The following is a 12,895-nucleotide window of genomic DNA, read 5'->3' as shown; positions in this document are numbered from 1 at the left end:
TGGATTTCAATAGCATTTTTCCTGTCATCTGAAATTGCTTCTACGGAAAACCAGGCAATCTACCATCAATACTACCTCACCATTGCCAGATCAACAGATATGATTATTTCCCCACAACGGTTGGTGGAAATGCGTCTGAATGTTTTGATGCATAAATGAGTCTGACAGCCTACTGGTGGCCTACGGAGAGAAACAAGGTTTGTTCTAAATGCTTGCAAGGAAACCAAGGGAAGTGGTCCCACTTGAAAAGTAAAGAGATCATCTTCTCTTCGAATAATTCATTGTCCCGAAGCTAAAAATTAGAATTGAATTTTAGCATTTTCTTTCCCATCTGATAAGGATATGGATTTTCCTTGATGAGCAACACACTAAACCCACAAAACCATTGCCTCCTGGCAGTTATGAACAAGCACTTTATTACTTATTGATGCAATACACAGACATCTGTTAACATCACAGACATTGATCAACAGCAGAAGCAATCTCAGACAATTTGCTCTGTTCCAGAACATTTACATGACATTTGGTCTCTTCTCGTAGGATCTACGAACTGTGAACCATCCATCCCAAAGAGGGGGTCCCAAACTTAGTATGCACACATCAGTGACAGCAAATGAAGTAGAGGATTGAGATTAACCTTTTCCCTTACATTTTAGGAAAGCTTTGCCACTAAGGTATCCTTGGAGAATTCTAAGCAATTGGTCCCATTATTCACACTTCTATTAACTGTTTTACTAAAAAATTGATCATGAAAGAAAAGGTGGAAACAGACTACTCTACTGAAGCTATGGTATATCTGACTGCTTGTAGACAGAAGCAAAGGAACAAAGTAAACCTGAAATAGGAAGAGTCTTATTAGGCCAACAACATCCAGCAGAAAGTAGAGTGCTTGGGAGAAAGGACAGACTTATATTTTGTATCAGACTTAAGTGTTGATAGTATTATTGCTTCTCTTCCATAAAAATTTTGCAGAGAACTATTGRTTATCATTTTGTATTGTAATTTCAGTAGTAGTGAGTTTGAGAGCCCTATATTGTGATTTTGCTCAAGATGACACTCCTACTTCTAAGCTTTGAATATAAAAACTAGATATAAAATATCTTTCTAGGTAGGATTCTTGTCACTTAGGTTTAACAAGATCAACCTAAGCAGTCACAGTGACCATAATCTGCTAAAATAAATTATCAGTTTTTTCTTTTTATTCCTGTATTTAGTTATAAAAAACAAAATTATATTAAATAAACTGCATGCAAAACATGCTGCAAATAGAATAAGAGCCGCTTTCAATGACTTGTTCTGTTGAGAGATAAGAGATCCAAATTCCAAAGCATTTGTTACCATGGACAAGTCCCTTAAAATAACAATTATGCAGGGGCAGCTCAAGTATGTTTCAGAGCTTTCACTTAATTAGGCCTGACTTATTTTCTCTCCATCATACAATATTTGAAAACTTTCCCTTCTAGAAGGTTACAGATAAGGTTAGCCAAGGTAAAATATTTTAAGATTAAATCCCACTATTGGAATATTTTGCTAAATTTGCTTCTGAAATACCAGACATTTTATGGCTTCAGTGAACATTTTCTCTAACCGTATTTAGTATCCATGAGAAATATCCTCAGCCATCTGACACATTTCAGTACTATAAAATATCATGTTAACTTGAATGAAAATAGGTATTTTTACATTTATAATGGAGGCACAGAAGAAAGAACTTTGTTATGGAAGAGCTGTGTATACTTAAGTACATCCTAGATAATCACTGACAGGCATTGCTATAAGGATTTCTTTCTACAGAATACACAAAAATCGCACCTTCATACTTTTTTTCCTGCTGAGTTTCCGACACATTTCAGGCATTTATTAAGGCTTCCAAAGTATTTATTTTTATTTAAAACCATTTTTCTTCATAAAGACGACAACATTTGAGTTATACCTACCAAATACAATATACTAGCCTCCCCCCCCCAGAGGTATGAATACCTCTTCATAAGAGTAATTAGTAATCTATAAATAGTGTCAGTTAACTAATGAAGCCGTATTTGCTCTCCTACCCCAAAAGAAAAGCCCCAAATCATTTATTATCTTACGGACAGAAGCATTTTGTTTCCATTACTCATTATTCGACTATTCAGGAAAACCTAGAAAATTAACTCTGAGATTTAGTCAAATATGCTCTACAGTTTATGTTTACAGTACAAAAAATACAGAAAAAAACATACTGGTCTGAAAATCCTACAGTCCTCTTAAAACTGCACACCTTTTCCACAGAACATTTGAAATAAGAGAATACCAAGAGATATTGTCCTGATTTCTGCTCATTTCAATTTTAAGAATTTCTCCAAAATAACAGAACAGGTCGAATTGCAGGAGAGATCTTCTGAAAGGTATATGAAAGGGATGCGTTTCGTAAAATAGCTCAAGCCCGGATCGCATATCCTTTGTTAAGCAGGTCTGCAGGAATCACGAACTGTCTTGGAGAAAGTTTGTGCCGACAGTTGTCCCAGTGATGGTGTCTGCAGTCGATGTAAATCCCGAGAGCGGAGAGCAGCACTGCTACCAGTTATTGTTCAGTTCAAAGGGAGAAAGTTTTTCATGGACAAAACTAAAAGCAATGTGTAAATATGTACACTTCAAACATATTAAAGAGCAAGTTACTGTCACRGGTCAAAAGCTAATGAAAGCAATGAGAGCAGTCTTGGCTGAAACTTCTACAGCTACCCAACACATTACAAATCATGGCAAGTCTTGCTCGTCTGCATTTCTTCCTAATTATTAAGTACTTTAAACATAGCCTTGTTCATAGAGAATAGGAAATGGTGGCTTTAAATTATAATCTGCTGGCAGTGACAATGACAGACTAGTACTTGGCCCTTCTTTAGGTGGAATTAACAATGTTTCAAAGAGAACAAGACAGAAGTAGGAAGAAAAAGAGGGTAAAAAGTTCATTTTAACAAAAAAAAYATTTGCAGTGTTGGGGGGAGGGGAAATCAAATCAATAAGAAATTAGTTTCCCAGCTCTCCTCAGCCAAGTAAATACATCCAAGGAAAAAAAAATTAAGGCTGTTATCACTACCACTAAAAGGCTGTTTTTCCTCATCATTCTCTGAAATTAATACTTACAACAGTAGCTTATCACAGAATACTGGTGGAATGCTTTCTGTTTAGATAAACTATYGCATCCAAAAAATCTGTATACAGAGACTGAGTAAACCGAAGGGGGAAGAAGGAATGAGACTACATCAGCATGGTGCARTAAAGAATATTTTTGGCAAATTAGTATTCCAAAGGGAAGGAATAGCCATTCTGTTGTGCAGAAGGAACATCTTCCCATCACTCACTCAACAGGAATATAGGGCAAACAGAAYGATTATGGGCAGCTACTACCCTCTAAAGTCTGAGTGAAAATATTAAGGACTTTAGCAGCAAATATGCACAGACTAAGCTCTTATTTCATAGATTTTCATCTGGTTTCATTTAGGAGCCTAGTGCACTTTCAGCCAGAACAAATAAGATAAGTGGAGCAAGAGAGAAGTACAAGTGTATTTTATCTTCACGCATCTTTGAAAAGAAAAAAAGGGRAAAAAAAGAGTAGCTAATGAATATAGGCAGYGACATTTAAACCAGGCAAAAAAAGAGTTTGGTTTTCTACATACAGTGGCAGGAAAGAAGTGTCAGAAACCAGAGAAGGACTTGTGCTCCTGCAATAATACCATGTCACAGAATGGTCAGCTAAGATTAASAGTTTAAACTTTGCAATAATTTGAGAAGGAAATAATTTAAAAAGACATTATAGGGTAAGTTTGAACTTCAACATATACAGGTGGAAAAACAAACTTTTCAACCTTTCYTTCAACAAAAGCCTTCCACTGGTTTCACAGCCACAAAGAGATGTCTGAGGAAAATGACATTTTTCCACTCTCCCCACAAAAAGGCAAACAGCTAGGAAAATGTAAAAAAAAGTTTGAAATGAAACAAAACAATAAATTGAGGGATTAACAGCAACTTTTTAAATTTTTTTTGCTTGACCTATTCAGCTAGAAAGTTTCATGAAAATATCAGAACATTCTGATATCTGTAAAAAAACTTATTCTGAAAACATTGAGATAAAATRTTCTGATATTAAGAACTTGCTTTCCTCTCCCCTGTTCTAACCAGAAGTATTAACCGAATTCATCCTGAATTAAAGAATAGTTTTAACCCTTCTGAAATGTCAAGGTTCGGTATATTAAAAAAATTTAGAGGATTTAAGTGGAAACCCACAACATTCTCCACGGAGGTGGAGAAAAATATCATTGTTCCTGCAGTTCCTAGAGAWTGAAGTTACCTCAAACCCTTCTCTAGGAACAAAATAACTCCACATTCAAAGCAACCAAACAAAAAGACATCTAAAATTAATTTGGTTAAAATTGTTGCAAGTTATTGGGAACCAATCAATATTCAGAAGACCAAGGTAAGTTAAACAAAACATGGTGYGGATCTTGCAAAGTGAGATTATAATCATACTGGAACTCAGTCCAGAGAGAGTTTCTAGTCTTTTCAAAGTCTTATGATCTCTGTACTGACCACCACTTTGCTTAACTTCCCCCTCCCCCCTGAGGCCTCCCAGCCTTTTTCCCCACTGAGAAAGGTTCATTTGTAAATAAAAAGCTTTCCCCCCTTATTTCCCCTTTTTGGTATAGATCTTCCCTATTCAGCCAAGAACAACGAATGAGCAAATGAGTGTGAGACAAATGAGAAAAAAGTCTACTTTAAAAACAGGTTACCCTGCGAAATCAACATTCTCTTAATAGCTCCAAGAAAAGGCCTTCAGAAGTGCTTTATCCCCATTTTCAGCTTTTTCCAGTATCTTCTACRTCTGATCTCAATGAGGAGATAAGAAAGGATCCTGATAAGTCAGAATGGTGTCTTAAAAGGGTTATCTTTAAAGTGTCAAGTCAACTAAAACAGACTCCATATAGACTGCAGATGCCCCCAAACTAATGTTAAAACACCTAATTGGAGAAATCCACCTAACCCAACAGAGTATAATACTGGGGGAATGAAAAAGTGTATTTGTGTCTTAAACAGCAGCTCTTTAGGTCCTGAAGCATATCCCCCTGCACACAGAATCCATAGTACTAAACTCACCCACGGTTTGGCATTTTCTCATAAGACAGAAAAAGGGATATTGTTTCCACTTTTGGCCAACATCCAGCAACTGCAGAATTCAGGCTGAATGCTCGAGATCAAAACTGAATTACTTTTCCRTGACAGAATCTGAACCAGCTTTCGAGGAAGACACATTAAACAGGCTATAGGTTATTCAGCAGAATAGCACTCACCTGTAAATAAAAGACTCTYCGGCTTCATTCTTTACAGTAATGGATGCATTCGTATTTTATAAACAGCCACAGAAACATGAACTGGAGTCTGAATTTCTATCTTTTGTCATTCACCCTAAATATCACCTGTGAGCATCCCCCCCCCCCTTCCTCCAGTTCTCCCTCCAGATTTGTAAGGATCCCCTGCAAAACATAAAGGACCAAAATCACTTCTGATGCTGTGTACACGAGAACAGTCAGTAGCCTGGTGGTCAGCACACACTCTCCAGAGACCTGAACTTTAAAGACATAGCATCACATCTTCTGTTGATTGTTCGGATGGGATACCATTAGCCAGAATATTATGGTAACATCTTTCAGGCCCTTTCCCATGAGATATGGGGATAGAATTACAAAATACTTAATTGTGAAGCACTGCATTGTCCACCACCAGCAACAACATAGTTCCGGAAATATCCAGAAACACGTTTCAGGAACTACAAATATTTAAAACTTAGCAATTTCTAGATTTTAGGCTCTTCCAAAATCAGAGTAACTGAATGTGGATTTTAAAGATTAGATTTTGAAGGTTATCAGCATATGTTACACATCTAAGCATTCTGTGCACCCTTCCTCAAGTGGGTATCTTCAAATTCAAAAAATGTTGGCCCGTAATTGGAAATAGTACATAATGTTTTTTCAAGTTACAATTTAACATTAGAAAGGATCCCTAGGACTAACTGGTAGACATTTCATCTTAATTAAATTTCTTATTACAGAAGGCAATCTCATTAAAGCATTCTAATTGAAGTATCAACTGTTAGAAGTTATACATGTGGTCAGCRCATTAGGAAAATCTGCTATTAATGTAACCCTTGTCTGAACACAAAAACAAAACATCAATAAAATAGCCAGACACAAAACTAAAGCTCTGCCACCATTTTTTTCCACATACTAAGAGGAACAACTGGAATTAATCGCTTTTCAAAGTAGTGGTGAAGCAAGTTTTGGCCATAGCTTGCCAGTTTGCTGACCTTTATTTTTCAATGCAGACACTCCCCCAACGCCACAACAACAGGTTCAAAAGCCATGTTTTAAAGACGAATCCTTGATGCCTATCTAGAATCCAGCCATCGGCTTGGATAAATCTAAAATTCCACTTAACACATTGACTTGACATGGAATCCGCACAGATGTTCAAAATACAAAATTCAAATATGTACAGAATATTACCTTTATGAAGTGAAAATATCAAATAAAACTAAACTTAAAGTAAAACTTCTGAAATGTTGCTGCGCTGGTAATTTAGAAAAAGCCTCAAAGGTTTGAAGCTGGTGGAAGAGGACAATAGCAAGAGGCAGAAAACCTCAGCTAGGCAGTAATTTAGGATGAACTCTTAAGTTCAAACTTATGTTTGACTGAATATTGGTTATGCAATAGACACTACAGAAACCAGTGAGCGACTAGCATACTACAAAGCTTCCTGCTTCTTGAAGATTACAGAAAAGTTTAAAATCTCCAGCTAGTAGTTATAAACAATTTCTATCTCTTATTTTAATAGAGTTCTATCAACTTAAAAATACATGGAAAATATTTTATCATACATTTAGTTTGACCCAGTGAACAGAAAAGCATTCTCTTATAATTAAGAAAACAATGTTTCTCAGACTATCTGTAAATGCTCCAAKAAATCCGGGGAGCACCTAATGTTTTCCCTTATCCAGGTATTATAAAAAATAATTCTGCCCATGCTATGTATGTGCTACTAAACTTTCTCCTGACCTGAGTGGTTTGAGAACATAAGTAGAAGGAGAATCAGCAGATGTAAATGAAAATCAGGAATTTTAATCACATAAAACAAAGAGCAACAATGTTAGAGCAGTAGTTCTGAAGATGGCTGGCTATAGAGGCCCTTTTTTCCTATTATCTAAGCTGATGCTACAGCTTCATGGATCYTTGTAGGCTTTCTAATCCTCTGCGGAAAAGTTCTAAAAGATGCTCTGTAACCTCACTGGATATGCCCGTCCGCAGCCCTGAAACTATATGCACAGAGATGTTGTTAAAATAACTATGATCCCCACAACCTCATTAATGGTCTCATTCTATAGGGATTTCAAATTGTGACACTACCCTGTTCAGATATTCAGGTTTGGAAACCAGTGCTTAATACTTGCCTACTGCTAAACACCTATTAGTAAGGAACAGACAAACATTACTGATGACTCTTACCACATTACTGTAACTCATAAAATGTACAGTTAAGGCACTTTGATAATGCACTACAATTGGGTGACTGGGAGAAATATCATGCATCCAGTTTAATATTTGACATACCATACACTAATGTTTCGTGTTCTAGCAAAATTTTATTGTAACGAAGCTCCATTTTAACAAAGGAGACTCAGAAAATATGGTAATCTTAAAAATGGATCAACTAGCACTACTTTATCAATTAGTTTTAAATCTATATATCCCAGTTCAGATACCTTGTTTGGATCCAGTGATCCAGTTCTAGGGAATTTTTTTAAGAAGTTATGTAGCATAGTACTATCTTATTTTCTAATCATTCTCTCAGAAGTTAAGAGTGTATGATTCAATCAGCTATCCATTATTACCATGCCATACACTATGTCTGCTACCTGCATGCATATAACTCGAAATCACTAAAACAAGTTTATTTTCTACCACATTGCCACTTTTTACAGTGTAGGCCTTTGGAACAGGTCCTGACAAGAAGTTTAATGGAAGCCAATTGCTTCAAGAGCATTGTACAATAACCACCTACTTGCAGTACCCACCTTGACCAGTCAGTCGAGTACAGGCAGAGGATATTTAGATACATTGTTCAAGTACAAGTTCTCATAAGATTGATAAACTGCATTAGCTTCTTCTGAATTGTTCAGGTTTATATAAGTGTTCACGCTTATGGCATTAACCTTACTTCTCCATGAGCCTATGAATGTTACTTAGGAAACTCAGATTTCTGATCAAAGGAAAATGGTTGAGATTTGATTTAGGGTGGATGGGGGTGGGGGAAGAGAGAAGAGAGGTTAGGAAAGGTTTTGAGAGAAAAGCAAAAGTTTGAACACCACCACTTTCTTGAACAGGAACTCCTTTTTTGCTAGTCTGAATAATAAAGACTAAGTCTTGACAACAGCCTTGGCTGTAAAGCTTTAAGACTTAAAATCAAAAAATGTATTTGAAATCGTTATTAAGATTAAATCCATTTTTATGAATATAGCTTTGATTTGGTAAGTTTTGTTCATCCCACTGCTCTAAGTTTTATTACGTTACAAATCAAGATAAATATGTAAGGCTTATTGAGAAATGGCTATATAATTGTTAAAACTTTAGGATTGCATTCTGAAGCTTTGATAAAAACACTTTGTTAAATTGTTGAACAGTTATTTGACCATAAATATGACTCTAGAAAGAGGAGCAGAACATCATTCTCCCAGCTTTAGTTAAGAATTAAAAATTTACTGCAATTTTTGCAAAGCAAAAACCTAGCATAACACACTTAGGTACATAACTATTTTGCCCAGTGCACTGCAAATGTCTTTATCTGATCATACATAAGCTTRATGTTTAGTAATATGAAATAGTTCATCATCAGGTCTGGAAAGGTGGTGAGAGATTGCCACGTTCTCTGTAGATTCAAGGTGCAAGACTTAATTACACACTAATTAAAGAGATGCTACCAAGAGCTAAAGTGATAATTGGGATCATCCCTTCAAAATCAATACATGTGTAGTATGTCAACAGCTCTGAGAAGAGCTCAACTTACATATTCGCCATAAGTCTCCTGTGCTGGCGGTGGTGGAAGGGGTCGATAGCCTGCAGGTGGAGGTACTCCTCTTGTGCGGGGTGCCAGAAGTCCACGGCTACGACTGACTGGTCCTCTACTGGGAGGCACTCCTCTTGGTGCTGGTGCCCCTCTTGGTACTCCTGCTGGTGGCGGAGGGACTCCTCCACGGCCCCTGTGAATAAATGGATTAGATATCACACCCTTGGTCTCCCTTTCAACAGATCCCTCCCCCGCTTCACAACAATTGCTTCACTACAACCAGACAAATTCTGTGCAAGGGTAGGTTTATAGTTTGGCATTTGTCTGTACACTTTAATGCAATTATACTGCATTATGCAATAAATACTGAAAGATACAAATTAGGTGTTCATGACTTAGCGGTGAACTTATTAGCTTGAGCCATTCTTTTGGCTAACTGCATATGCAAAGACACCCAAGCCAATTTACTGTGATCAGTCAGCTTCACTACAGCTTGATTTATTGTACATGAAATTCCAATCATAGACTATCAGGTTAATTTGAAGCTGTCAGGCTATAYTGTACTCAAATTCTGCACAGAGGAATCAGTTGCATCTCCCTTCTGATCCCACGTAGGCTTCTGAATGCAATCCAAAGATCACTCTGCATGTAAGAGACCAAGTGGGTCAGAATATATAGACTGTATATATATTTTTCTGATTCTTAAGAAAGACAGACTTCCAGCTGTGCAACTGCACAGTCACAGGAAATAGTCAAAGATGTATAGTATGTGCAGGGTGATTATAGGATATAATCTGATGTGTGCACTTGAGGACAAGAAACAACTTTATACATTTTTATACAGATATGCATACATACATTTGTTTTAAAGTTCTGAAAGAGTGATAAGGGTTAAATTGCATTCTATTACTTGGACACTTCACATATGAATAAAATCTGAAACCTAAACTGTGGCAATTTTCAAAAAAAATTTTGATCAATTTAAAGGTGGAGTCCCTTTGTATATCTTTAGAGTCTACATCTGGGCTAGTTCCCCCCGCCATCTCCATAGTGGCCAAAGGCAAGACCAGAAGGCACAATCAGTGCGAAATTCAGATCACTTATCCTCTTTTAAACAGGATGTTTAAAATATGACTAATAAACAACTTTAAATCCATTTCTCCCTATTGACTATAACTGAGATTAAGTGACTGCTGTGTAAGCACATATACTTGTTCAGATGAAGTAACACCCTTAATGTCTACCCTAACAGGTAGAACAGGAACACTCAAGTTCTACACTACCTTCTCACCTATCACAGCATTATTCTACTTAATCTCAACAGTAGCAATTGAGTGAAAATATTTTGCCCTGATATCAATACAAATTCCTGACTCAGCCAATAATATAAGACCCAGGTATGCTCTTGAGTTTTTCTATCTCATTTCAAGTAAATCATACCATATCTCATCAGTTAACTTATCAGAGAAACAAAATTCTTGTATCACAGCTAATTAGTATTTGAAAAACCTGCATCAGGGGATGAAAAATCAGAAATGCAAACCCTGACTATAAAATCAGGATAGATCTAATTAATCCTAATAACTGATCAAAAACAGTCACAGAGCAGAATATTTTAAACAAGCCTAGACAGTAAGCGATTAAAACTGTGCTTATTACTTGGTTTTGGCTAATCTGTAGAATGCCTCCTCAGCACAGGGTACCAGCTGCTTATTTGACTTCATTGTAGTGGGGGCAGGGGTGAGCAGTGAGCTTCCCAGACACAGCCTGCTGAAGCAATATAAAGAAATAGCAAATGTGATATTTTCCAAGTGAAGCCAAAGAAAGGGAAATGAACCTATTGGCACAGACAACTGTCAATACCACAAGTTTAAAAAAAAAAATCAGATAGACTCAAGAACCACTAGCCATAGTTTTCTTCATGGCATTCTTCAGATAACCTGCCAGGGAAACAAGCAGGAAGTGGGACAGGCTGAAAAAAACATGGAAAAACATTTGAGGGGAAAAAAACAAGAACAATTTTTAGAGCTAACATAGATTTATTCTTGAAGAGGTATTACAATACCAGATCCACATGATGACAAGAGGGTCTTTTTGCCTTTTGAAAAAAGAAACAGTTAATAGGACTGGGGTGGTTATGGTGCAAAATCATATTTCTCCTGTGTTAGAAGACTATTTGCATAGTCTCCTGAGGGGTTCCTGTAGCAATCTTAAGCTGAGAAGTGTAGTTCTGCATTACACCACTCAGTGGTTACTGCACCCAGCTGAAGGGGACTAGAAAGGTGCAGACATTGAAAACCCAGTAACACGAGACTTCAATTACCACCACACAGACTGAGTTAATGTCAGGGCACGAAACTAAGGCTAAATTTTTAGACACTGTAAATTGTTATTTTAATAAGAGTTACCAGGGAACTAAAGAAACCGATTCTGACATGAATAATGAACAAACTGACTCAATGCTGAAGAACCACTTGAATAGGGATCATTGTATACACAGGTAAAATGAAGATCAGTTACAGTACTGCTTAACTGAAAAGAAAAGGGTGTTAAAGATTTATATGGGACAGCTAAAAGAGGCATGTAGGCAGCATGGGAAAAAGCATGAGCAGTTAGAGCAAATATACAACAATTGTCAAAAGAAGGCTTGAGACAGGGCAACAGGAACCACTAAGACTTCAGCRGCAGAATAAGGAAGAAAAAGCTGAACCCATCTCAACTCAAAGGATCAAAAACTTTAATAAAGCAAAAATTAAAATAGCCAGAAAAGCAGGTTAGACAGTTTAAAGAACAATTTGTAAAAAAAAAAAGTTAAAAACGTTTTTCAAACACTCTGGAGTCAGGAAGCCTGCCAGAGCCCAAGGTCAAATTGCCCATGAAGAAAACTCTAAGACATGTACATATATGTATATATACACACATATATTAGAACAATATAAGTGTGTATATATACACATATATAAAATATTCATTTTTTGCTACATAACCAAGACTGGACAAGGTTCTTGGGCTAGAGCCTTTCCTTATGGGGCATGCACTGGGTAGTGCATGCAACTGATTTATCAGGACAGATTACAGAACAAAAGTAGCAAGTAAAAGCAACTATAAATTACAGTGGGAGTTTAGATGCTAGTTCTTTAATCTGGAACAGAATCCCAATCTGAATGTCAAGGAAAGGAAAACTAAACAAAATTCAAAGCAGAGCCCAAAAGAAGTTGCACATGGGAGTTTCAAAACACACACTCCTAACAGTATACAAAGCGACAGGCTTTTAGCTATTACTACCCATAAAATGTTTATAACTCCAAGACCGGCCCAGTGGTCAACATGGTAGAAAAATAATCAAATTTTAGAAAATATGAGAATAGAACACAGAAAACATCACTGCACTACTGTATACATTTATGGCACACCTGTGTCTTGAAAATTACTGCAATTGTTTCCTCATTTGAAAAGAACATAAAAGAACTAGAAGAGCATCAGAAATAATGTCAAAGAATCAACAGTATGGAACAGCTTATACATAAAGAATAATAAAAGACTAAGGCTCTGCAGACTACAAAAGACAGCTGAGGCTAATATGACAATTCTATAAAAACATGAATTGAAAAGGTACAGAAGAAATGATTCATCGGCCTTTCCCAATAGAAGAAACAGGTGACATGAAACAGGAGAGACTGGATACTAAATGGGATAGTCCTCAGGTCTGAGCCACTACAGCTCTTCTCATGAAGAGCAATGAGTCCACAAAGTCATCTTATACTCATGTCCACCCAGCAGAGCTCCTGGGGCAGAACTGAAGGCACCA

General features: G+C 36.7%; 1 protein-coding gene across 1 annotated transcript in view; it reads right to left on the bottom strand.

Moving 5' to 3' along the window:
• The window catches only part of KHDRBS3 (KH RNA binding domain containing, signal transduction associated 3), a 95,087-nt gene that overhangs the window by 19,929 nt on the left and 62,263 nt on the right, over positions 1-12,895 (bottom strand). The window contains exon 6 of the mRNA XM_026068510.1: positions 9,088-9,280. Coding sequence (XP_025924295.1) covers positions 9,088-9,280 — 193 coding nt within the window. The remainder of the gene's footprint in view (positions 1-9,087; positions 9,281-12,895) is intronic.

This window comes from Apteryx rowi, unplaced genomic scaffold (genome assembly GCF_003343035.1).
Source record: "Apteryx rowi isolate R43461 unplaced genomic scaffold, aptRow1 scaffold_273, whole genome shotgun sequence".
NCBI lineage: Eukaryota > Metazoa > Chordata > Aves > Apterygiformes > Apterygidae > Apteryx > Apteryx rowi.
Note: the sequence above shows the minus strand (reverse complement) of the source record. Positions and strands in the feature narration are given on the sequence as shown.